Source organism: Dipodomys merriami, unplaced genomic scaffold, assembly GCF_024711535.1.
Source record: "Dipodomys merriami isolate MVZ:Mamm:240054 unplaced genomic scaffold, mDipMer1.0.p SCAF_9, whole genome shotgun sequence".
NCBI classification, from domain to species: domain Eukaryota; kingdom Metazoa; phylum Chordata; class Mammalia; order Rodentia; family Heteromyidae; genus Dipodomys; species Dipodomys merriami.
The window spans coordinates 54091025-54118858 of record NW_027206512.1 but is presented as its reverse complement, the minus strand read 5'-3'; the positions used below and the strand labels follow the sequence as shown (position 1 = coordinate 54118858).

At 39.4% G+C, this 27834-nt stretch overlaps 1 protein-coding gene across 9 annotated transcripts in view; it reads left to right on the top strand.

The window, feature by feature from the left end:
* LOC138820687 (cytosolic beta-glucosidase) overlaps nucleotides 1–27834 on the top strand; it is a 271928-nt gene that overhangs the window by 101075 nt on the left and 143019 nt on the right. For 7 of the 9 annotated variants that reach the window (XR_011369948.1, XR_011369950.1, XR_011369952.1 and 4 more), the window contains 2 exons: nucleotides 19065–19127; nucleotides 19500–19655. Coding sequence is in view for 3 of the 9 variants with exons in the window: in XM_070012443.1 (XP_069868544.1) it covers nucleotides 19065–19127; nucleotides 19500–19645 (209 nt within the window). In the remaining 6 variants the exon portion in view is untranslated. Of the gene's footprint in view, nucleotides 1–9; nucleotides 1163–19064; nucleotides 19128–19499; nucleotides 19656–27834 lie in introns of those variants that run through there. The other 2 variants (XM_070012445.1, XM_070012444.1) reach the window with 1 other exon arrangement.

The window sequence follows — 27834 nt, the reverse complement described above, 5'->3', positions numbered from 1 at the left end:
ATCTTTCAGCCATCCATGTTGATAGAGTCGATCTTCAAGCATATTTTGTGTGGTCTCTTCTGGATAACTTTGAGTGGAACAATGGGTACAGCAGACGATTTGGCCTCTACCACGTTGATTTTGAAGACCCTGCTAGACCTCGAGTCCCCTACAGAACAGCCAGAGAGTATGTGAAGATCATCAGAAACAATGGCCTGGAAGAACCTCTCTAGAGAGGATGCCTGGAAAATGTCACCTGGTAAAGGAGCTTCTGTATCTGGAAAAGAAATATACTTTGGTGATGATCTTTTACAACTCTAAGTTGCCTCTCTATTGACTGATCTGTGATTACAAAATCTCAGTATACAAAGTCTGTGAATGAATTAACAATGGCCTTTATTTCTAACTTGATCAATCAGATTTTTTTTAATGGAATACAGAGCATCTGAAAGTGATTGTGCTATTAAAAATCAGCTCGATCTGAAAACTTCAAGTCCTCCAAAATTTTTCTAGAAAGAGATAATACTAGGTTTACAGAGTAATATGGTTATGATTTGCAACTATAATAGCAGAACATTTATTACTACAATACCACTTTATTTTGTGTGTGTGTGTTGGCCATGGGGCCTGAACTCTGGGCCTGGGCACTGTCCCTCAGCTCTTCAGCTCAAGCCTAACGCTCTACCACTCGAACCACGGTGCCACTTCTGGCCTTTTCTGCTTATGTGGTGCTGAGGAATCGAACCCAGGGCCTCATGCATGCAAGGCAAGCACTCTCCCACTGAGCTACCTTCCCAACCCTACAATACTACTTTTATGAGTCTACTGATTCTGATTACATAGCTATTGTTCTTAGTAGATCCATAAACATGTGATCCATTTTTCCTACTATTTAACATAAAAAACCAGATTCAAAAGCCAAATTATATAGTTATGTAGTTATGATTATTCTAAACAGAGGACTCAATTGATAATTCATATTTAATAAAACATTTATAACTATACTTGCTGTATATTTTGTCTTTGAACAAAAATCTCTTCCCCTTACCTAAAGAATTGTAGAAAATAATAAAATGCAGTAGATCTTTAAATGACAGAGAAAGTATTTGAGTGTTGATCTTTAGCAAATAATAGCTTGCAATTGCAGGATAACACCCAAATAAAAGCACCAGTGATGACAGCAGCTTGGTCTCTATGAGTATTAATTTAACTTAGAATTTAGAGTCCCATGAAATAAACCCATGAATTACATGACCAACAAACATGTTAGCAAAGGTAGAATTTATTACATTGGTGTTGAAATGTCTGGGATGTGTACAGCGTTGACAGGAGTTTGAAATTTGATTGAGTAAGGGTGAGTAGTGGACATAGATTCCCTCTGGATTCTGTTTTTCCCCTCTGGCATACTTCTTGTACATGTAGAGAACCATTTCACATATGCAAGGAGTATTTACTCAGCATTCAAGCTTGAAGCTCAGAAGTAAGTATTGTTGTTCCATTATGTAAGCTGAGAAACAGGTTGGACAGGCATCTTTCTCAAGTCACATGAGAATTTGTTAACTAGATCTGGCAGGCTTGCCCTCAGCCGTCTCATCTGGAGCTCCGACAGCTTGGGGTGCTGGAAGAGTCCGCTGTCATTGTTGAGGAGAGGAACAAGGAAACCAGGAGTGAAGCTGACGAATCAGAAGGCTGTGAGGAAGATGGTTTTCTGCATTCTCGTTCTGCTTCCCCAGGAACCTGCCCATTCTTGACATTCTTATAAGACTTGGTTCCTGAGCAGATGCCGTGTCATCGTTTCTTTTAAAACCTGTCATCAGTTTCTGGATCATTTTCATGTTCATTATCAGAGAATTATTTACCGCCAAGAACATACTCCCTGTAACTTAAGAAATGGCCATAGTAGTTCAATGAACATGAATGCACAGGGGAAAATTATATTAAGATTAGAATGGTATACTCAGAAAACTCTATTATATCTTTGCTACTGGTTTGTTATTTTTATTGTTCAGTGAGACATTATCTTACAATTTCTGTTCATTTAAAGAAGCACATTTCGAAATCTGATTCCTTCTTCTCCTATCCAGTCTATCTTCTTTATTCACTTTTAACCATGTATCTTATTTGCAATTTATATGCATTTGTATATTATTGTGAGACATTGGTTTTCCTTTTAATTAATTAGGATGTTGCTTTGAGGATTATTTCTCCTACAGGGCGTATTTACAAGTTTTACAACAATACAAATGAGTGCTGTATTTTTGTTACCAAAACCAGAAAATTGATATTCAGATTGTAAATAAAACAATCTGTCACATTTGGCCTACCAGGTGAAATAAACTTTCTCAGTACTGACACCTGAGCTTCGTTCCAGTCCCTTTGCCTCCTGCAGTGCTCTAGTGGGTCTAAGAGACCAAGTGCATCACAGAGAGAGATCACACAGAGGGTATTTCCCTAATTAGTCCTGTAAATTAGTATTGGCATGAAGTGAAGGGGCAGGGGAAAAAACCCAAAGAAACAAAGAAGCAAAATAAAAAAAAAATACCAAAAAAACCCCCTCCCCATCCTTAACTCTAACAGCCCCGGTAGTATTTCAATTAATGCTATTTTTAATTGCTTGTATTAACATTTGAGAACAAGATTGATTGGCTTGAGTCTGTCAAGGAAACACAACAGAATTCTTTAAAATGGAAAAAGAGGAGTTGTTAATTATACTTAAAAATCCATAGATACTGTACTTAGATGTCTTGAAGGTCACTAGGGGGTTGTAAAGCACATGTTTTATGTCTGTTTTATCTAAGGGGAAACTTGGATATCACAATGATGAATTAGAACTACTTGCATTTCTTCTTTATTTCCTTCTTGCTTGTTTTACTTAAAAAATATTTTTTTGACAATGCAAACCCATATTATTTATACCCTGGGAATCACTTTTAAGAAACTTGTTTTCTAACAATAGTTTATATTTTAGGGCTAGTGTTTTCTGAATTGCTGAAAACATATATAATATGACAGGGGACCATTCTCATCTTTGATGTGCAAACCCTGGAGAACACCAGGAGAAATTGCCCACCTAAGCCTTTTAGTGAATGAAGGGTTCAACTTCTCATTAAGTGAGTTGGAAAACAAGAGGCTGGCAACCTTGGTATTTGGCAGTGGAACACCAGTCAAGGTTTTGTGTTCTGGGACTTGTATTTGGCCTGTAGATTTTAATTATTTTTTTACAAGCTAGGGAATAATGAATACATTTGTAATATATTGAAAAAAAATTCCCTGACACTGACTGACCAAAAAGTAGATTTATATGATAATCCGTAAGCACCAATTCTATTACTTGGCGCTAGGCAGAAAGAGAAGAGAATACTGTGCCTTATTACTGAGAGTGCAGAATGTAAATCAAAGCTGATAGAATTAATACTGTTTAATTACCAGCTAGACACCTCACTTGGAGAACACGTATTCATCACTCATCATAATATTTTAGGCTGTGCTTGTCCTGAGAGGGATATAGTACATAGCTGAAAGCATGGTGAGGTTAAGGAATGAAGTTAGGAGAAATTTTGACCTACAGACCCTTCCCAGTGGCCTGTAGAAATCTGGGTAATGGCAGTAGGACAAGGTAATGGAACGTAGAAACAGGAAGTAGGTTGGAAGGAAGGAAGGGAGATGGGGAAACACGGTTTAAGTACTGTGTTAGGGCTGTGTAGAAAAGCGATTCTCAGTTGTGAGAAGTGAGGCATGTTTATTTAAATATTTTTATTAGTATAGATTAGCTGTACAAAGCAATGGTTTTGTGTGATTTTTTTGCTAATACTAGGGTTTGAACTCAGGGCCTCACATTCATGGTTAGCTTTTTCCCAAAAGACTTGCACACTACCACTTGAACCACACCTCTACTTCCAACTTTTTGCTAGTTAGTTGGAGTTGAGAGTCTCAGATTTGTCTGCTCAGTCTGACTTCAAACCTCAGTCTTGGGATCTTGCCCTCCTGAATAGTTTGGATAATAGGCATGAGGGACTTCGGCTCATTATGATATATTTTATACTTGAAATTTGCTTTGATCATTTTTTTCTCTGCTAGTTCCCTTTCTCATCCTCTCTCCTCCTGATAGCCTCATGAGGTGTGTTTTTGAGGAGAATATTGACAGGCTTTCCTGTTGTCTGTATAATGGCTGCTTGGCCATTGGTATCCAGCATCAGACAAAGGCAGTACCCATCATCCAGACTATGATCTCTGGGTCCCACTCACCTGTACATAATCACCTCGGCTTTGAGGTTTACTAGCCCAGTAAAATAAGCAACTGACTGAAATTCTTTGTGCCTCAGTTTCCCTAAGTATAAAATGAAGCTTTGAGCTTTGACAATACAACTATTTCTTCCACATCAGGTGATATGTACATTTCTTTCCTTTTGCTAAGTGTAAGCCGTTTCCTTTTTCTCTCTCATTCCCTCCCTCCCATCGCTGCCCTTGAGTTGCTTCGTTCATTTTCATCAACGTCCAGTGCAGCTGATGGGCCTCTCTGTTATATATTTTCCCATTTCCCTCTGATTCTGTGTCGTCCCCCTAGCTTCCCTCAGATGTGCACATATATAAATGTGTATACACACACACACACACACACACATATTATGTGGTCAATAACATGGGTCATTTAGAAATGATACGACAAGATGACTGAAGGTCCTTTGTTTCTCAAGTCCTATTTATCTTGTCATATCTTCTTACATTTTGGAATTAACATTCACTTATCAGGGAGACCATGGGCCATGTGCCTCTCTGCTCTTGGCTTACCTTACTCAAAATGATTTTTTCTAGCTCCATCCATTTCCCTGCAAATACCATTATTTTGTCCTTTCTAATGGCTACATAATATTCCATTGTATATAATTACTCACAATTTTTGGCTCCATTCATCTGTAGTGGGGCATCTGGGTTGTTTCCATATCTTGGCTATTGGGAACAGTCCTGCAATGAACATGGGGGTGCATGTGTCCTTGTATTCTGGTTCCTGTTGCTCAGGGTAGATGCCTAGGAGTGGTAAGGCTGGGTCTTAGGGAGGTCTATATTTAGCTTTCTAAGGTACCTCTAGACTGCTTTCCAAAGTGGTTGTATAAGTGTACATTCCCACCAGCAATTCAATAGGGTTCCTCTTTCTCCGCATCCTTACCAGCATTTGTCATTGGCTGACTTTATGATGTGGGCCATTCTGACTGGGGTAAGGTGGTATCTCAGGGTTGTTTTTATTCGCATTTCCTTTACAGCCAGGAGTGATGAACATTTCCTCATGTATTTTGTAACCATTTCTGTCTCTTCTGAGAAGTCTCTCTTTACCCCCCTTGCCCATTTAATGATTGGTTTGTTAGATTTTTTTTTTTTTGGTTGGTCGTGGGGCCTGAACTCTAGGCCTGGGCACTGTCTGTCAGCTCTTCAGGTCAAGGCTACTGCTCTACCACTTGAGCTACAGCACCATTTCTGGCTTTTTCTACTTATGTGGTGCCGAGGGCCTCATGCATGCAAGGCAAGCACTCTACCACTGAGCCGCCTTCCCATCCCCAGGCACAGATGTCTTTAACTGTGCAGAAGCTTTTTATTTTAAGGTAGTCCCATTTGTCAAGTCTCTCTCCAATTTGTTGTGACCCTGGGACTCTGTTCAGGAAGTTCCTGCCTGTGCCTATGAGTTCAAGTGTTTCTCCTACTCTGTTCTGCAGTAGTTTCAGAGTTTCAGGTTTGATGTTAAGGTCTTTAATCCATTTTGAGCTGATGTTGGTGCATGGTGACAGGTTGGGGTCCATTTTTAGTTTTCTACATGGGGCAGCCCAGTTTTCCCAGCACCAATAGTTGAAGAGGTTATGCTTCTTCTACTGTATGTCTTTGGCTCCTTTTTCAAATATCAGCTGACTATAGGTATATGATTTTATTTCTGGATTTTCTAATCTGTCTCATTGGTCTTCAGGTCTGTTTTGTATCAATACCAAGCTGTCCTTGTTATTATGGCTCTACAGTAGAGCTTGAAATCTGGTATTGTGATCCTCCAATATTGTTTCTTTTGCCTAGAATTGCTTTAGCTATACTAGGTCTTTTGTTGTTCCATATGAATTTTTGGATTGTTTTCTCTATTTCAGTAAAGAACATCATTGGGATTTTGATGGGAATTGCGTTGAATTTGTATATCATTTTTGGCAGTATGGCTATTTTCAATATATTAATTCTGCCTATCCAAGAATATGGAAGGTCTTTCCATTTCTTAGTGTCCACTGTGATTTCATTCTTTAGGCTTTTACAATTTTCAGTAAATAGTTCCTTTACATCTTTGGTTAGGTTAATTCCTAGCTATTTTATTTTTTTAAGGTTGTGGTGAATGGGATTGTTTCCTTGATTGCCCTTTCTGCTTGTATGTTGTTGGTGGACAGAAAGGCTACTGATTTTTGTGGGTTAATTTGGTATCTGGTTACTTTGCTGAGTGGTTGATAGGCTCTAGGAGTTTGGAAGTGGAGTTTTGGGGATTGTTAAGATGTAATATCATGTCATCTGCAAGTAAGGAGAGTTGAATTTCTTCCTTCCCTGTGTGGATCCCTTTAACGTCTTTTTCTTGCCTTATTGTCCTGGCTAAGGGTTCCAGGACTATATTGAAGAGGAGTGGAGACAGTGGGCATCCTTGCCTTGTTCCTGATTTTAGGAGAATTGGTTGTAGTTTTTTCCCGTTTATAATATTGACTATTGGGCTATCATATATGGCTTTTATTGTTTTAAGGAATGTTCCTTCTATCCCTATTTTCTCCAGAGCTTTGCACATCAATGGAGATAATGATATGGTTCTTGACCTTCAATCTGTTGATTTGATGGATTACATTTATTGATTAACATATGTTAAACCATCCCTGCATCTCTGGGAAGAAGCCTGCTTGATCATAATGTTTGATTTTTTATATGTTTCTGGATTCTGTTGGCTAAAATTGTATTGAGGAGCTTTGCATCTGTGTTCATCAAGAAGATTGGTCTGTAGTTCTCTTTTATTGTTGGATCTATTCTTGGTTTGGGGATGAGTGTGATATTGGCTTCATAGAGTGAGTTTGGGATTACTCCTTCTGTTTCTATTTCTCAGAAGAACTTGAGGAGTATGGGTATTAGTTCCTCTTGAAAGGTCTTATAGAATTCTGTAGTGAATCCATCTGGTCCTGGCCTTTTCCTTGTTGGAGGACTTCTGATAGCTTCCTCTGTCTCATAGTAAATTATTGGCTTATTTAATTGATTTATTTCTTCTTGATTCAGTTTGGGCAATTTGTATTTCTCTAAAAATATATCCATTTCTGCTAGGTTTTCCTTCCTTAATGAGTATAGGTCCTAGAAATAGTTCATTATTATTGTTTGGATGTCTTGGATGTATGTTGTAATTTTTGCTATGACATCTTTGATCTTACTGATTTGTGTCTTCTCTTCTTTTTTTAGTTGATCTTGCCAGAGGTCTATCAATTTTATTGATTTTTTTCATTAAAACAGCCTTTTGTTTTATTAATTTTATTTTTAGTTTTCCTAGTTTTTATCTCATTAATTTCAGCTCATATTTTGGTTATCTCAATCCAGCTAGTAACTTTCAGTTCAATGTTTTCCTGCTTTTCTAGCAGGTTTAGTTGCATCATGAGATTATTTACTTGGTCTGTCTCTATTTTCTTGATGTGTGCACTGAGAACAATAAATTTGCCCCCCCCCAGGACTGCTTTGACTATATCCCACAGGTTTCTTTGTGATGAGTATTCATTTCCCTTGAATTGTAGGAACTCCAGGAGTTGGTCATAAGTGTGCTGTTCAATTTTCATGTATTTGAGTAATTTCTATAGTATGCTTTGAGAATTAGCTTGATTCCACCATGGTCAGATAGAATACAAGGGATTATGTGGATCCTCTTTTGTTAATTTAAATTCTTTGTATGAACTATGATATGATCTATTTTGGAGAAAGTTCTATGGACTGCTGAGAATGTGTACTGAGTTGTTGGGTGGAAAACTCTGTAGATGTCTATTAGGTCCACTTGGGATATGGAATCATTTAATCTGTAGGTTTCCTAGCCAATCCTCCAGTTGGTATCCCTGTCCTTTGGTGAGAGTGGAGTATTAAAGTCTCCTAGTATTATTGTATTTGGGTCTATTTTTTCCTGTAGGTCTGAGAGTATTCACTTAACATATTTGGGTGCACCAATGTTTGGAGAGTATAAACTGATAGTGATGATATCCTCTTCTTAGACTGTTCTTTGTATTAACAGGTAGGGTTCTTCTTTTCTTTTTATATTGATTTTAATGAAAAGTTTATTTTGTCAGATATCAGGATGGCAACTCCTGCCTTCTTGCTGGGAGCATTTGCATGGTAGATCTTCCTCTATCCCTTCACTGGGAGTTTGTTTTTATATTTGGCTGTGGTATGGGTTTCTTTTTTAATTTTAATAAATTTTTATTGTAAAAACTGCACAGAGGTGTTACAGTTACATGAGCAAGGTAATGAGTACATTTCCTATCAAGCATTGTTACCTCCTTTGTTTTTCCCCTACCATCCCTTTCCTCCCACCTCCACAACTACACCCACACCCCCTCCCCACCTAAATTGTAAAGTTCATTTTCCAACCTAGTGTCTTGTACATCTCATTGTTACATTGGGTCAACCTATATCCCTATTTAATCATTTTGATTTTTTCACTTCCCTTCCCAATATTACAGAAGTATATTTACAAGATGCAGGCCACTGACATCAAATACACTGAAAATGGGTTATACTGTGGGGGAAGAACATACAAAGAAACACAACAAATCAAAGACTGGTTGGACAAATAGGACTGCATGAAGCTGCAGAGCTTCTGCATGGCAAAGGATATAGCTAGCAAGATCAATACAAAGCCCACGGATTGGGATCTTCATTAGCCATACATCGGATAAGGGTCTCAGATCTAAAATATGCTTGGAACTAAAAAAATTAAATCTCCCAACAACAACTCCTCAAAGAAACAACTGCCTGATTAATAAGTAAGCTAAAGACTTAAAGAGAAACTTCCCTGAAGAGCAAATAAGAATGGCCAGTAGATACATGAAGCAATGCTCACCCTCTCTAGCCATAAAAGAACTGTAAATCAAAACAACATTGAGATTCCATCTCACCCCAGTTAGAATGGCTATTATCAAGAACTCTAATAACAACAGATGCTGGAGGGGATGTGGACAGAAGGGAACCCTACTGCATTATTGGTGGGAATGTAAACTTGTTGAAGCACTTTGGAAAGTAATATGGAGATTCCTCAAAAGACTCCACATAGAGCTCCCCTATGACCCAGCAATCCCACTTTTGGGCATTTACCCAAATGATCACAAGCAAGGCCATATTAAAGCTACCAGCAGAACTATGTTTATATAGCTAAGATATAGAACCAATCCAGATGCCCCTCAGTAGATGAATGAATCAAGAAAATGTGTATATATATTGTATATATGTATATATAGATACTATATATAAGTACATTTATATATATTTATATATAATATTTATATAAATATTTTATATAATATATAAATATACATACTATATATGTATATATATATATATATATATATATATATATGAAATTGGAATTCTATGTCTCCATCAGAAAGAATGAGATCACCCCATTTGTTAGGAAATGGAAAGACTTGGAAAAGTTATATTAAGTGAAGTAAACCAGGCCCAAAGAAACATAGGTCCCATGGTTTCCCTTATTTGCAATATCTAGTATATGTCTGGGACAAGCAGAAAAGGTCAAAAGCTTTGTACATATGACCAGATAAGATGATATTAAGTGAAATGAACCCCATATTCATAATGATATGGGTCTCTTGAAGACAAGTGGATGGATCTTGTTTTCTGACCCAATCTGCAGTTCTTTTTCTTTTTTTTTTTTTTTTTGGTGAATTGACTCCTTTAATGTTTATGGTTATTATATAGAGGTGCTTTGGGTCATTTTTCTGCTTTTCTAAGTTCTCTTCTTTCCTTTCCTCCTTTGCTTACCAAGTTGGTCTTCTAGTGATATGTTTCTGATTGTTTTCTTCAGAATGTAATCCCTCTCTTTTTTTATTGTGAAAATACTGTACAGAGGGGTTACAATTACATGGGCAAGGTAATGAGTACATTTCTTATCAAGCATTGTTGCCTCCTCCTTTGTTTCCTCTTCCCATTCCTTCCCATCTTCCCCCCCCACACCCTCCCTCACCTCCACCCCCACGCCAAAGTTGTAAAGTTCGTTTTTGGACATAACGTCTTGTACATTGTTGCAATGGGTCCACCTGTATTGTAAACCCCCTCTTAATATTCTTTGTATTGCTGGTTTATTGTTTATGAATTCATTTAGTTTTTATTTACTATTAAACATTTTAGTTTCTCCATTGAATGTGAATGCTAGCTACACTGGATATACCAGTCTGGTGGCAGTTATTGGTTCTCAGGGCTCAGCTGGTACTTTCCCAGGCTTTCCTTGCATTCAGCATCTGTGTGGAAAGATCTGCAGTGATTCTCCTTGGTTTTTTTTCCCATTGTACTATGGCTCCTTCTTTGTTTTTGCTGGGTGCAAGATCATTTCTGTATTGTTCAGATCTAGCATTTTTACTATGTACCTGGAAGTGTTCCTCCTGGGATCCTTTTTGCCAGATGTTCTTTATGCTCTGTTATGTGGGTAAGATTTTCTCTTTTAATATTGGGGACATTTTCGGTGATAATTTTATTGAATAAGTGAAGAAGCATCACTCTGTTCTGTATTCTTCACCTTCGTGGACCCCAATTATACGAAGGTTAAATTTCTTGGCATTGTGTGCTTGTTCTCGGCCTTTCCTTTAGCATAGTTTAAGTGTTTTTTCCATACCTGTGACTTTGTTTTTCCAGTTGCTGCATTTTTTCTTCTGTACCTGATATTCTATTTTCCATTTCATCCACTCTGTTAACTATGGCTTCCATTGTGCTTTTTTATTGTGAAAATACTATATAGAGGGGTTACAATTACATGGGCAAGATAATGAGTATATTTCTTATCAAGCATTGTTGCCTCCTCCATTGTGCTTTGCATGGAAGAAATTGAACCATTTATGATTTCTACATCAGTTCTCAAGGTATTAATTTTGTCTTTTAAAGAGGTGTGTACTGCATCTATTTATGAGTGCATCTCTTGTTTGAAATCCTGGATCTCTTTTAATAATTCATTTCTGTGTTCTTTAAATTTCTGATCTTTTCTTGCCTTAATTCTTGTGTCATTGCCTCTCTCAACTCTTGGATGTACTGTTTGCCTTCCATGTCTTTTTTGCTTTCACTGAGTTCTTCCCTGTGTGGCTGCTGGCCTTGGGGGATGGTTTGCACGGGACCAGCCACATTCGAGCTCCCTCTGGCAGGTGCTCTGCCTGTTGCTGGGGCACTTGCACATTCCCCCAGCTTCAGTAGGAGCAGTTGCCCAGGTGGTAGGGGGAGGGGCCCAGGTCAGGCTCTGGGGGTTACCATCAGCACTGGAGGAGGAGGGTGTCCCCCATGGGGTACTCACTTATCCTGGAACTGTTGCGCTGTAGGTCGCTGGTCGCCGCTGCATTCCACCTTCCCTTGAGATGATTGTGGGCTGGGCTGGGTGGTGGGGGCTCTGGGTCTGGGTTTCACAGCCACTTTCTCTGTTTACCCTGTCTGGTCCGGTACCATGGGTGTTTTCTGCGCTGGCCTTCTATGGACAGCTGTGCTCTGGGGTCCCGGGGGCTGCCGGGCTGGGCTGCTTGGTGCATGCACCGCTGACAAGGGGTGGGGCAAAGGTCTTAGTTCAGTTCTGAGCTCCAAGGTTTCCGTCTCTGTTGGCACCCTCAGAGTCGTCATCCGCACGGCGGGAATCTTCTGCACTGTCGGACTCTGGACCGCTGTGGCTCTGGGGTCCTCAGCGGCTCTTTTACGTGGTCAAAATCTTATTCTCAATGAAAACTTAAGGTGTGCATTGACTCACTTAAATTTGATCGAATTCCAGTAACTATAGAAATCACAGAACTCCTCAAGTGGTGGAACCAGCATAGAAAGACATAACACCGTCTGTGTGCAGACTTCCAATGCACTTCTTACTCTCTCCTGGCAGAGTTGTAGCAGAAGTAGTCTTGGCCCCTAGGCCTTGTAATTCCTAGTAACCTTCCTTCCAGTAGCTTTCTATAGTCTGTTCTGAGGCACAGCTGAATCACACAGCAACTTTCTGTATATGACCCTCCATGGCTCTGGAATGTGAGCCAGTTTTCCATACCTCCCGGTTGTCCTCTTACAGAGATGTATACCAGTGGCTTCTTTCTTTCCTTAGACTATCATGGTCTGTACTCAACATTATTCTCTTCCTCATCCATCCCGGCTGTTTTGGTTTTGATTCTTATCTTCTGAAAGCTTGCCCACAATGTCCAGAAATGATACTGGTAAAACTAAGAGTTTCCCCATGAGTAACATTTTGTATTTTTTTGGTCTTCATCTGAATATGATAGTTAAACTTGGTGTACAGTATCATATAACCTAGAATTTGATTGCAACTCCTCATTTTCTACAATATCTCATCTGAAGTATCTTGTAAACTTCTGATTTTGATATTAAAATGAAACTACCATGTTAGGCTGTAGAGAACACTAACACAGATGATATATGAAAACAAATGAAAATTACAATGTTTATTAAGTGGTAGCAACTGTGCTTATTTTCTAATAATATCAATGAGGAGAATCCAAAAATTAGGTACATTTAGTTACAGAGACCTAATTTTTGGTACACACCTCCTTTCTGAAAGCCGTTGATTTTGGCAAAGGTCCTACTTAGCATCAATAAGAAAGCAGCTCATCCTTTTCACAGTGGAGTCTTATTCTTCTCTGGACTTGGGTTCCAATCTGATACACATTTCCTCCATTAGTTTTTTAGATCCATTCTGCCCTGGAAGGGATGTAGGGCTTTTTTTTTTCTAGAAGAGTGACTAATTTGCAAAGCTGCTGCTTACTGAGTGATCATTTAAGAGTTGTCCCACATCAAATAATGCTGTGGTGGGTCCCCTGCATCTTTTATGGGATCAGGTTGCATGATGTACTGATGACATTTACTTCCAGAAAGCAATGAAGATGTGTTCTAGCGAAATTATTGTGCTTTTGATGTTCCCTCCAATACCTCCCTCTCTCTCTCTCTGTCTCTCTCTTTGCCTCCCTGTAAACTAGAATACACTGTTCTTATTACTTTAATAGACTGTAAATTGATTTATGTGCATGATGGACCCAGAAAAAGGTTTGGCAGAGAATAAACATTCTTTTTTCCGCCTCTGTGTTTCATTTCTGTACAGTAGAATGCCTCCCTGAAAACCTTCCAGTTCCACCGGCTTCTGATCCTACTGTCTATTATAATTCCACCCGATGGCAAACTTCTCCTTATTGACTCTAAATTACATTTAATCCTGTTAGGATCACTTTTTATTGAAAGGCGTGCGTTGTGATGGCATTGATGGGAATCCAGCAACCGAGATGCCCAGCCAGAGGAAAATAAACTCTTGGAGCTCTTTAATGCTTGTCATTTTCATGCTGGGCCCAGCTGTGTAGCCTCTTGAAGGATGGAGAGGTTTGGGGTGCTCAGCGCGGATAATAGTGAGCTCCCAGGCGATGTGGAGAGCTCTCCACCACAAGAAAATAATCTTTTGAGCCCAGTGGACTAAGAACCAAAGACCATTTTGAGCTAAGACACAATAATTCTATTAGTGAAAAGCCCTTGCAGGGGGAAATTGACTGTGTGAAAATCTGTGCACAAATTAAAATAACAGGGCAGAAGGGGAAAGTATCTCTATAAAGGATTTTATGATTCTAGTGGATAATCATATCCTTGTCATATGAGGATCTAGGGACCTAAAAGTATAGGATTCCCCCCACCCACCCACCCACGGCAGCTTGGTCTCTCTCTCTCTCTTTCTTTTTTCTCAACTTTAGCCTGTGCAATGAATCTGTTCCCCTGTGCCTGTTTGATGGATTTGGATGCTATACAAAAGCATACTATTGCTTCTTATCAACAAAAAAGTAGAAAATAAGGTCTGCATATCATTGTCGTGTGTTGACATATTGTGAGATTGATGTCATTTAAAAGCTCCATTTTGGCTAAATGTATTGAATGTATAAATTCCCTATAATTTGCATGGAATTTTGTAGCGACAAGTCCTGTGAATATTGTTGTTTTGATATGGCGTAAAATCTATTTAAATGCATACCTCAGTGTAGAATAGATTCATTAGAAAGGGTAAGGGGGGAGGGGGGAAGCTGTCAGCACAAATGCTGTTCATTTGCTAAGGTGACAGAATGCAGAAGTCCCAAGAACTGTTTAACTGTTGAATAGCTAATGTCACACATCACAGCCCTCCCTGCAAAGGTGGGACCTCCTCATTTATTGGACAGCAGCTGCAAGTTTAAAGCTTATGCTCCATTTCCCTAATTCCATGACAAAGACAACATGAGCAATGGGCTGTCATGTATTCGAAAATTGTGCCATGTAAGTAAATAAAGACACGGTTCATAATTCTGTAAAAGGATGATGGCAACATTTATTCTAGATTTAAGCAATAATGAAACAGATGATTCTTTGAGCTCTAACAGTAGACCAGGGAGTTTACTGTGAGCACATCTCTCTCCTAGTCTATAGGAAAATTAGAATAGTAGCCTATTTTCACCTGCCTATCTTTTCCTCCTCCTTCCTTCTCATTCTGTCACTTCTCTTTCCCTTCTCTCCTTCTCTCTTCCCCATGGCTTTATCTTCTCTTCTTCTCTCTCCCTCAACTCACTCCCTGTCTTGGTCTTTCATCTGATATTTATTAAGAATCCATCTTGGCTCAGATGAAATGGGCCAGCTATCGTGACTGCCCTGTGGCCAAGACAGAGAAGAATTAAGTTTAACATCAGCAAGATGGCTCACAGACACTCTTAACATTCTTTCTAGAGAAACACCCAACAGTAAACACACCACTGACATAACTAAAAGAAAGCTTCAGGAGACAGGAAAGAACATGGAGTAACCCGGTTAAGCACACAACCCATGGTGGCTGTGCAGAAGAGAAACACTTGGCCCCTGCCAGCCACTTCCCTAACTGATGTGAGGAGGCGAGAACCAGGAGATCAAGGCAAGCGAGAGGATGTGACCCAGGTCCCAGCTGTACTGTGGACACAGCTAGTCTTCACTACAGACTCACAGGTTCTGAGCCCCACTGAGGGACTTCCCCAGACTCCATAAGCTAAGCTACCCTCAGAAAAAGACTACGTTGTAACCAAAGAAACTATACTACTTCTGCTCTACAGCATCTTAAAACGAACCACTGTTAAAGTGGTGTCCTATACTGGCCAAAAGCAGCCACTGAAACTTCCTCTCTGAGAATCAGCTGTCCCACACGCACCTGGTAATGGTCCATCCACCAGCCAAGCTGCTGCTATTTCTTACCCAGAGTTCAAAGCCACTGCAGAGCCACTCCATTCCTTTGTGATGGGTGTGGTTGAATCCTCCACTTAGGGCTGAGCTGTGGTAGTACCCTGCCTCTTGGGGCTCAGATCCCTGAACTCCTCTCACAGTCACATCCCTTGGGCCATGTGTGAAGTAGTGACCCTGGCTCTTCTGTGCACTCCAGCAGACATGCTCTTCCCCGTGGAGACTCCAGTCCCTGGCTCACCAGAGAAATGGGCCCTCTCTGTAGCTTCACACCGCGGTAGCTCCTTCCCCCAGGGATCAAGAGCTTCTGCTAAACTGTGCATACATACTGCTTGGTGGCAAGCAGAGGTAGTGGCTCAGAATCAAAGCCAAGGGTGCTGCTGCACTCTCTCCTTAGTGGCTGAGCTATGCCACTCCATCCTTCACGTCAGACTGTCACAGCAACCAATCCGCCTAGAACTGAAGTATCACCTAGCCCCTGAACTGTGGAGATAACTGCCTTTTTGTGGGATAGATTCATTGTTATGCACCCCCCTCCTCCAGTACGGTTGCCCCAAGATAGTGGCATTTTGCCACTACTGGGTACTTGCTGCTGCTACACCCAGCTTCACTGAATCAGGGCTACTTCTGTGTCTGTCCCATCATCCTAAATTGCCATTGTGTCTGGTTACTTCAGGATCTTATATTAAAGATGAACCCTGGCTCCCTAATTCATACCACTATGATATCCTTTCTTCCTCAGAGTCATGCCAGTCTGTCTCTTGCTCTTAGGGTCAAAATTACAAGTGCAGATTACTCACCTGGGCCTGAGGTTCTGGAAAGTTCCTCAGACTTGGAGAAGTCTGTCCACTTGACTTGTGCCTTGTGCAGGCAAACTTGTCCTTCAAGTTCAAGATGCAAGATTCGAAACTTAGGAATCTGGTTCTATAGCTTTTCAAAGTACCTGTGCCCTGGATCTCAGGGCCACTGTGGCAATCTCTAACTGTGATAGATCTAACACCAAAGAAGGAGTGTCTCAACCAAGACTTTCCAGTGTGAAGAGAAAAAAAACCCAGAAAGATCCCTAAAGCCCTTCTCAAATAACCTATGCAGCCAGTGTCACTAGTCCTCAGCCAAGATCACTGAAGCATGTGCTGTCACTGTTGATGTTAATCATCACTGAAGACCCCTCACAGAGACGACACCCCTGTACCCCCATAGCACCAGAGCTACTGCATCGTGCATAACTGTTACCCATAGGCTTATCACTGGTACCTGTCTGTCCTGATGAAGATTACTATATGAAATTCGGAAGAGGACATGGCATCTACAAATGTGCAGACCATAATGCAGGAACACAAGAAACAACAAAAATAAAAATCAAGGACACATGACACAATCAAAGGATTTCAAAATTTTTCCAGCAAATCTCTCCCAAAGAAATGGAAATTAATATATTACCTGAAAAGGAAATTCACAGTAATAATCTTATGAAAACACAGTCCTATATGAGAATATAATAGAATAATATATAATTTCATAAAAGCAAGAGAATAATATAATATAATATAATGAAAGCAAGAAAATAGTTCATGATCTGAATGCAAAATCTGAACTCCAAACAGAAACCTTGGAGGTAAAGAATTCAATCAATGAATAAAACAATAACAGAAGACTAGAGCAAGCAGAAAAATAATCTGTGATCTTGAGAATAGACTCGGGACAACATAAAGACCAAAGTTAATAAAATTGTTCTCTATAAAGAATTCATTTAATTTTGTAAATTTTAGCTGCAATTTGCTCCCAAATCAAAACTATGAGTAGCTATGTAAAGTGATGAAGAAGTTAATTTGCTTCACTGAAGTACCTGATAGTTAATTTTATACATCTCCTGAATGGAACTATGAGGTACCCAAATATTTAGTTAAATATATTATCTCAGTGTGTTTATGGGAGATGCTTCAAAATGAGATGGATATTCAAATTTCAGACTTCATAAATAAGATTGTTGTCCTTCTTGTGTGTGAGCCTCATCCCATCCACTGAAATCCTGAACAGAAGGAAATGTATATTTCTTTCTCCCTAAGTGAATGACCTAGATGCATTCAGACTTGAACTTGCATTCAGACTTGAACTTGCACTGTGACTCTTGGCTTCTCAGACCTTCAGACATTCACATGTGGACTGAAACTATACCATTGGCTCCCCTGGTATAGAAATTCCAGTAATCATCTGAGCACACACATGCACATTCTTGCACCTATGCATACATGCACATGCGCGCGCGCGCGCGCGCGCACACACACACACACACACACACACACACACACACATTGCTTCTGCTTCTCTGGAGAACTTTGACCAAGGCAATCACTTTTATACTATCTCTATGTATCCTGCTACACAACAATCTAAGAAATAAATACATCATAGTTGTTGAATAATTAGGATTGGTAAAATAGACACTTTACTGGCTTTCTTCAACATAGTTTTGTTTCCTTCTGATTTCAAAATCCATCTGGTATTGGAGGAGACACCATTATCTTGTCAGAGCTCAGGGCCTCTAAGTCTTAATAGAGAACATGTGGGAAGAAGTAATTAGCCAGTGACATTGAACAAGTAATTAGAAGTGTGATGAGTACTGTAGAGGGGAAATCCAGAGTGCTGTGGAGCATGTGACAGGGGGACCCTAACCGCCCTCCTCTCTTCTGTATAAAATCCAAGATATGCATATTTTATGCTAGAGAGAGCAAAAGCCCCTGATACCCAAAGTGACTGCAATGCCTAAAATGGGTGAGGGGTAGGGGAATATATCATGCTGTTCATCATCAAATGGGAAAAGGCATATTCTGGGAAAGCTATGAAGGAACTGGAAACCCTTGAGAAATGAATTGCATAGGATGAAGGCATTTCTGGCCAAAACGAATAGTTTGATAATCTTGATGTCAAGAAACACAAATACTTTTGTCTTCAAAAGGTACACAGAGAAGCTACAAGTCATGACCAACTTCATCCTCAATGTTTGGATAAACTTTAAATGTTTTGTGCTTCCTGGCTTTGGAGTTTTCTGGAGGCAGGAGGGATTACATTTTTGTATTGTAAGGAGGAATGATACTGGATGGTCTTTAGGAAATTTGATGGCAGAGATATGCCAGTCATGGCATTATCTAGACCACTGTGTTTGGCATGAGCCATTGACTACCCTTTTCTGTGGACAGTCATGTGGTGGGCTTTTTGAAACATGGTCCTTATTGGCCCCAATCTAAAGTGTCTGGTTCATTTTTGGCACAAGACTTTAGGATTCACATCTGAGTCTGAACCAGTTCTGGGTAAATGCATGAAGCTTCATGTCCAAGTACAATGGAGGGTTCTCCACAAGTGACAGCCTCAAGTAATAACAGTGTTTCAAAAGTCAATGTTCTAAAACCAAAGTCAACCCAAAAAGAGAGTAGCAAGTTGCTTTGGCTGTGTAGAGTAACTGGTTGATGGTGATGCACTTTAAAAATCCTAGGGGTCATTTATTTTTCTTCTTTTTTGGCTGATCTATTGTACAGTTATCTTTCAGGTGTGTTTTTAAATTTATTTTTAAAGATAAAACCCCTCCTATTCCTATGAGTTAAAAATGAGGTGCCATATTTTATTGACTGACAACTGCCTAATGTACTTTATCTCTGTAGAGTCCTGCTCAGCTGTTTCAGGAACAGAGCTGTTTCAAGAGAAATGGATGAGTCTGAACATAGGTAAAAATTTGAACATGTCTGTGTCCTTGAAGAAAATCTGTAAGATGCTCTTGGAGCAGCAAAATTGAGAACCCCTTCCATGGGGCATCCAGGAATCCTTTATTTGGTCATTAAACTGTTCATAGAACATATCACTTTCAACTGGTGACAAGAAATCATTGAACATGGTCTCTTCTGTCTAGCAATGACAAAAGAAAATATGCCTGTATATCAGTTGTCCTGAAGGTGGATGCTCTGTGCCTGAGGTTCATGCCCAGAGCTTTGCTAGGTAGCTGTCAAAGTGTTGCTCGAAATGTAATTTGCCTGCAAGGTTTGGGGGGAGTATATGCTTACATGTGTTTTAGTAATTATGGCTGAATTGTCCTTCGACAGTGTTTCTAGAGAAGAATTGGAGGAGAGTCCTCAGCTCTCAGAAGGACGACCCATTTACACCTGAAGGAGGCAAGCCAATGTTAATATCCTGGACACAAGAGACAGACGGGCTGAATTCCTTGTTCTACCCCTCTCCAGTCTCCTGACATTCAGCAGGTAACTTCTCAGAACCTCAGCTTCCTGCCTTACAAAATGAGTTTTAGAATATTGTCATGTTCACACATGTATGATAAAGATTACCCAAGGGACTATCTGTTCACTCCTACTAGAATGTATGTTCCCATAAAGAAAAGAGCAATGTAGCTGGGCACCAGTGGCTCATGTCTATAATCCTAGCTACTCAGGAGGCTGAGATCTAAGGATTGCAGTTCAAAGCCAGCCCAGGCAGGGAAAGTCCATGAGACTCTTATCTCCAATAAACCACCAGAAAACCAGAAGAGTGTCTGTGGCTGAGAGCTATAGCCTTGAGCTGAAGAGCTGAGGGACAGTGCCCAGGCACAGAGTTCAAGCCCCATGACCAACCAAAAAAAGAAAGAGCAAGGATATTAGTGTACTGAGTCCCTACCATATGCTGGACACTAGAAATAGGCCTTCTTTAGCTTATTCATTTCATAGTGTTTAACTGCTTTCCAGGTAACACTCGTGTATTTGTAGAAAAAAATTGAATAATATTTTTTCTTTATCTTTTTCTTTTCTTTTGTAAAAATGATCCAGTCAGGGTCATTTCCTTTATTCAAATCTCATGTATCTTTAATATATGCACAACTTATTTTGGACAGTCATTTAAAAGATAGAATGGCAAAAGCTCTTCTCATGTCTCCTATGCCATAGTATTTCCTAGGAACATAACTGACTAAAACTTCACTCTGGGGAAAGTTTTATACAGTAAATATGTGAGAAGAACCATGTTACAGTGTCACTATCACAGCCTGCGTTCTTGAAGTTTGGACCTAATTTTTGATCTAGGCATTCTTCCCCCAATGAAATATTATATGTTATAATGTAGCAGCTAATAACATCTAATACAATGACTTTAAATTAAATTTCATTAAAAAATAAGAGCATAAAATGTCTTCCTAATTGTCTTAATTAGGGAAAATGGAAGATTATGGTATTTCTATATTAATGAACTAACTTAGATAATTGGGATAATATGAACTACATGGTGAGAGAAATAGAAAATCTGGAAGCCAAAGGAAAAATAAGCCATTACTTTGCAGTTTGGTTTTGGATCAAGGAGGCTCATCAGATGACAAGCACGAAAGCTTGGGGTGATTATTCTCTTTCACATGTGCAAGTCACCCTACCGCAGCCCTTGTTTTGTAGTGACTGCTTCCCTGGGAAAGCCATTGTTCTGAGTCTTGCTGCTTCATAACAACTGCCACTTGTCCTCCTGATTAGGGCATTGTACGAAAACAGTAGCTCCATTGCAGGACTCTTACTAATCTCTCTCCTTTCATCCAGTCTTTCCCAGTTTCTCAGAGCTCTGCCTTGGCATTTTTAATTGCATGCTTTCTAAGAGTTGATATGCATGTATTCTGCTTGCCTGAAATCTCTGTTCATATCTCACTAGGAAGGTCTTATCTTTCTCTTTTATATTTCAATCTAGTCCGGGCATGAAATTAAACTCAATTCCCTAATTGGGAGCCACATGGGGTGTCCACATGATGATAACTGTACCAGAACTCAATAGCTTCCTAGTACTTGGAAACAGAAGGTCGCCATTTTGTAAAACCAGAGAAAACGCTACTGGGCATTTAGTAGAATTGTCAATCAGCATAGAATGGACACTAATTGCTTCTCCCACAGCTGTTCACATCTCTCTTCAGTAGCCAAGCAACCCTTCAGACAGGAACAAACTCTCTAAGACATCTGAAAATTTTCAAGAAACCTAAGTATAGGCTTCCAAGGTGACATCTGTGATGAGTTGTCCATTGATTAACATAAAGCAAGAGTCATATTTCTAAGGAATAAATAAAACGCTTTACACAGAGAGGTAATTCTGTTACAAAGATAGAGGAATCAGATAAGTAAGGCCCTCATGTGTTCACCATTCCTGTATTGTTTGCTGTTGTGATGTTAAGTTGTTCTTACATAGTATTCACCAAAGTAAGTGTGGATACACCTAGGGATGGAAAAGCAATTCAGTAGGATGTGGGAACTTGTTAAAGCTTATTTTTCCTGAAAGTTAAGAAAAATTATATGTACCCATCCCTTGTGCCTAGCCCTGGTACAGTGTTGTTATGTATGTAAACCAGATTAATTATGAAAACAGTATGGTGGCTCATTAAAAACAGTTGAATTTTGATATGATCCAGTGAGCACTTCTAGGTATATATCTGAAGGAAACACAACCAACTTGAAGAAATACATGCATTCATTGCAGTATTATCTACAATAGCCAAAATGTGGAAACAGCCTATGTGTCTATCAATAGATGAGTACACAAAGAAATAGTTGGTATTGTGGTACAAGATGGATATCCTGCTATTTGTAACAACATGGATGAAATTTAATGATATTATACTAGGTAAAACAAGACAGACAAAAACCGACAAATTCAGCATGATGTCTTATGTGGCAGGTAAAAAATAGGAACACAAACAAGAGTAAAATGCTATTTCCCAAGTTATAGGGTGATGGGCGATGTTAGTCAAAGGTACAAACCTACAGTTATGGTGTTCTATTTATGTATCTGCTTGTCTATTTATCCATTTATCATCTGTTTATCATCTATCTATAATTATCTATCTATATGTAGTGAATAAATTAATTCTGAATGAGAAATAACAATGCAATCAGTTATCGTGATGCTACCATAAATCTGAGTATATATTCCTAAACAATCAAACTGAGTTTATCATCTTCATAAATTAAGTAGGTTAAGCTAAAATTGCACCTGTGAAATTCAGATTTATATTAGAGTCTGCCCCTTTAAAAATAATGCTTCTAGATTCAAGCTGACAACTCTCTATTAGATGGTTTGATATGACTGTGGCTTTCACCCTTGTAAATAGAATATTATCTGGTTACAACACATAATTCAATTAAAATTATCCTTTAAATTTCTCCATCCTTTGTTGAAATGCTTAAATGTATTCCTGTTTTTATCCTAGCCTCTCCATTTGCGATCTTGGAAATGATTGCCATTTAATCTGTATCCTCTGAGGTTATCATTTCAGTTTAGCTAGGGACCATTTCATTCTTATCAACATCCACAGTACATCATCTGGACTGCTCTTTTCTATGTTGTGGATTGCCATCAACATTCCATGCTTATATGTTTTAATCTCAGCCAGAATGTTGTATCATCTTCATTTCCGGCCAGATAAAATAAATGTTCCACCAGATATGTAAATGTTCTCATGAAACCAGATGAATGCAAAAGGATTTCCTTTCACACAAGTCAAGACAGTTCGGAAACAAACAAAATGTTACATATTTTTAGATGATGCTTGCTTTTACCTCCCCATGAATTAAAAAGTGACATCTGAGACTCAAGATTTTCCCTGGAAAATAAAGGTGCTTTAAAAAAAAGTTATTCACAAAGAAAAAGAGATGATCAGGGATATTTAGAGAAGCTTTCTTTCATCCTGGGTCTGTGTCTCCAGCTGTCAGATTGGAATAATGTCGGCTCTAAGCAAAGGGAACACACACACACACACACACACACACACACACACACACACACACACACGCACACACGCACACACGCACGCACGCACGCGCGCGCGCCCCTGGAAAATCAGACTCAAGAATGGAGGCACTTCCACTGATATCTGGCTGCATCCTCTGTTTTTATAGTTGAGGCCACATTTCTTGACTCCCAACCTCAGGGCTTTACTACTCCCATAACATCAGAGTACTTTCTCTACTACCAATTTTGCTGAATCTTGACTTGATTGCTTCATGAGCAAATCACACTATTTGGTAACAGATGTAAAGAGAATGTTGGTGTACTATTAAGTAACTCTTGGTCAAGTAAAAAATCCAAGTATGGGGATTATTGGTGCCTAGGTCCCTCGATAGCTTGAAAACATAGTTTGATTAAGACATAGTAAAATCGCCAGAAAAGAAAAGCATAAATGAGAAACATTTTGCCTGAAAGCTTTGAGTCTCTTGGTGCTCCTGAGTTGGGGCCTAATCTATACTCAACATTAATTGCATTGATTTCAAAAGATACTTAAAGTGCTTTAGAATGTTTAAAGACATAAATACAAGTTATTTGCATCTGGATATAGCTGAAGGGCAACTTTGCTTTGTAATTTTGTAATTGTTACAAATCTGAGAGAAAACTTAGGTAATTAATGAAATATTAAGCAAAAACTGTTAAGACCCAACAGTAAAAGAAATCAATAGAAATCATTCTGGCATTGAGAAGGAAAATGGTAACAAAATCCTCATATTAAGACAAATAAAGTAACATCTATAATGGTGAAGCGCCTATGAAAATGAAAGTATTTATGATTTTACTCATCTGATGATTAGAACAATTCTTTAATTCTCCAGATCGGCACTGTTCATCTCCAGCCCTATTTCTTACTGACATTTACTTCTGGTTACAACTGTTTTGGCTCATATTGCCATATAAACTCATACCCTGCACCTTTCCTGTTATGAAATCAAAAGGTATTTTGATGGGTTAATATTTTTTGGTGGCAGAAAGTCTTAAAGTCATTTCTACCAATAATTTGGCTGCCAAGAATTTAACTCTAAATGGAGATGACTGTGAACAGATCTTTAAGTCTGTCCTTCAAGGCTCAAATGAAATGTGTTCCCCAAACAACTTTCCCATGAATAAAGAAAAGTAAAAAGCCAGGGAAGATAAATTGCAAAGCATTGTTCGTCGGGCAGATAGCAGTTTGGCTAGGTCAGGAACCCACATGTCTTACTCCTACCCAGGTAGCATTCCTTTCTTCATTGCCTGATCACTGAGCCTTTGCTGGCTTTGCTTCAGGCACTGAAAGAGCAGGACCTTAACAGCTATTTCTACTCTTCCAAGTAGGTCACTGGCCCAATAACAGTGCATATTTTCATCCTCTTCTCTAGATTTTCAATGGACTTCTCTAGTTGTGTTGGTAAAGTCAATGTAGAGATACCAAGTTTCTTATTGTATGGACCCATGTAACTCACTAAACTTTTTTTTTGAATTCTGGGTGCACTGCCCCATTCTTTCTTTAAGACTTTTTTTTGCAGTTCTATGATTTCTTCTTGCTTTTATAACTGAGTTGTTGAAGGGTCTTCTGCATGTTTTCCTTTCCTGCCTAGCTAGTTATTACTTGATTGAAGTTGTGATGCCGATGAAAACGATGTGTATTCTTCACACCACTTTTTCAGTCTCCAACAGTTCTCAGGACAAATTATATGCAGAGAACCATGTGCCCACAGAGTTACCTAAAATATCATTAAAATATCGCCCTTTCCCCTTAAGAGAAGGCTGCACAAATACTCATGAGAGATGCTTTGTTGTTAGTAGGCAATACAGTGCAAGCCAGCTCTTGTTTTTAAATGTTATGCCCAGAAGAAATCTTTGAAATTTTATAAACAGATGGATTCTTTTTGCTTGATTCACTAATGTTTTACAATTAACTAATTAACAGGTTTATTGCCAAAATTAGCAATAAAAAGTGTTCAGGAGCTTTGACCAGAGCAGTCTTTTGCAATTACATAGATACCAAAACAATCTGCATGATAGTTTGAGGCTAAACATTGCTCAAGTCAGAATTTCACCTGCTGTTTTCAAATAAAAGTTGACAAATACGAAAATGAACCCTGTAGATTTCTACACTTCTTTCATATACATGAGCCTCTGCCTTAATTAATAATAATTACAGGTAATACAGACTATAGTTAGAAGCCCTGATGCATCTAGATTGCTTTCAAGTGTGCAAAATTGCTTAGCAAACAAAGTTCTGAAGAACTACCGGGAACCATTTTTATGGAAAGTACATCTGCAATTTTCTAGCTGGCAAGACCTTAAATGACCTGTTTGTCCTGATTTTCTAGCTAGCAGGACCTTAAATGACCTGTTCGTCCTGATTACCTCCTGTTGCTCTCGAGCCAGGTCAGGCCCCTGTATGGGAGGCCATCATCCTGCCACTCCAGTGCTACTGGCTGGCATCTCTCTGCAACATATTCTGACATGCTTTCCTGCTGTCAAACCTTTGCAGTTCCTTGAACAAGCCTCACTCTGTCTCTTATTTTGGCATGAGCCGTTTTTCTGTCTGGAGTGCCTTCCAGGCCCCTTCAGGATTTAGTTGTCCACTCTCTCTTTGCAGCTACAGCCTTGAAGCAATATCCTACTCTTTTTCCCAAAGATAGAATTTAAGGATACAGGGTTCTTCTTTGGGATTCCTTTGGATGATAAGTGACTTCTAGTAAAGAAGGAATGCTTTGAATAAAAAAGTCGGGGAGGGAATGCTCCATGAAGAAGGAAGAAAGGCAGGAAAGTAAGGAGGGCAGGAATTAAGAAGGGAACCATAGGAAAGGAAGAAGGAAGGAAGGAAGGAAGGAAGGAAGGAAGGAAGGAAGGAAGGAAGGAAGGAAGGAAGGAAGGAAGGGAGGAAGGGAGGGAGGGAGGAAGGGAGGGAGGGAGGGAGGGAGGAAGGGAGGGAGGGAGGGAGGGAGGAAGGGAGGGACGGATGGAGGGAGGGAGGGCAAGAAAGCAAGGAGGTAGGAAGCAATTAAGAATGGAAAGAAATCTCAGAATTTTCATGTTCTTTATCCAGGTATTATCTGACCCTTCAGGTGGAAAAATGAATCTTTCTCTTCATTTATACTTGAGTATTTCACACACACACACACACACACACACACACACACACACACACACACACACACACACACACACACACACACACACACACACACACACACACACACACACACACACACACACACACACACACACACACACACACACACACACCAGAAGGGAGGGAAAGAACAGCCAGGATGGTTCTTATTGCTCATGTAATCCACATTCCTCTGTTTGGTTTTTAGAACCTATAGAAGTTCACTTCTGTACTAAACCACTTACTACAACTTTTATATGACCTTTGTTTTAGTCTTCGATTTTTTTCCCTCACGTGAAACATCTCCTTCATCATCTACATCATCTACACTAGGACATGCGCTTGACTTAGAGGGTGCAAAAACCATTGCTCTGAAAGACATTTCAAGAAACCTTCTGCCTCCTCCACTGGGGCCTCCTCCAGGCCATAGTCCTGGCACTTCCATACTTTGTCTGAAGTTTCTTTGGCATATAGTTCTTGATAAGCACTGTTGGTGCATGAGTAATCAATTAAGTATTTCTTGTGCTTAACGAGATTAAATACTGTGCTTATGACTTCATTGATTTATTAAATTAATTACTTTTTATTTATACCCTGCTATGTTCTAAACACACACACAGGTAGATACAAATCAATTCTGATCTACGAACTCTGTGGAATGGCATGAACAGTGAATTAAAATCTAGCACATGTGCCTTTACTGGCTAAGGCCAAGGTACAGGGCAGTGGATTCTGTCCTAGTGTGGAAAGAAATGCAAGCTTTGGAGTCTGGAATAGATATTCTTTCTTACATGGCAGAATGACTCTCTTGCCTCCTTATAGACCTTACTCTAGGAACTCTGCCCTTCTCAAGATTTCCATGTCTATTACTCATGTGTTAGTTGATACTTTGGCTAGGGGAAAGGGAAAGAATCTTCCTCTTCACATGTCCCTCTAGCTGAATATTCCACTTGGAAATGCCCCATCCTTCCTTGAAGATAGAATTCACATATTACCTGCTCTCTGCAATTTTTTTTGATGCTCTCTGCAATTTCAACAACACTTTGAACCAACCTGCCACCCAGCTATCTATCACTCAGGAGAGGAAAGGGGACCTTGCAGGGGATCACTTTCCAAGTTTGCTTCACTCGTCTACTGTTGCAGGGTCCTGATCCTTTCTGAGAAGGCGTAGTGTCTATCCATTAGGATAGTTTAGGTAAATACATTGTTGGGCATTGTTGATTTGTCATAGGCCTAATATCAATGTTCCACCTTAACAACCAGCCCTTTACATATCAGGTGCACTTCCCCGGATGAACCCTGCAGTGAGGCTCAGAAAGCCCAATTCATTAAGACTAGCAGCCAAAGAAAACTTTCACCACCATCTTCCTAATCTTCTTTGGAATTCCATTATTTTGCTTTTGTCCTCACCTGTAGTTAATTTTTGCCTTAGCATTGTCTTTGACATTGTATTAGACATAATGCTTTAAGTTTTTCACATAATGTATAGAGAATTAGGTATACAACTTCTCTACTGATAATGGAAATACTGATAATGGCAG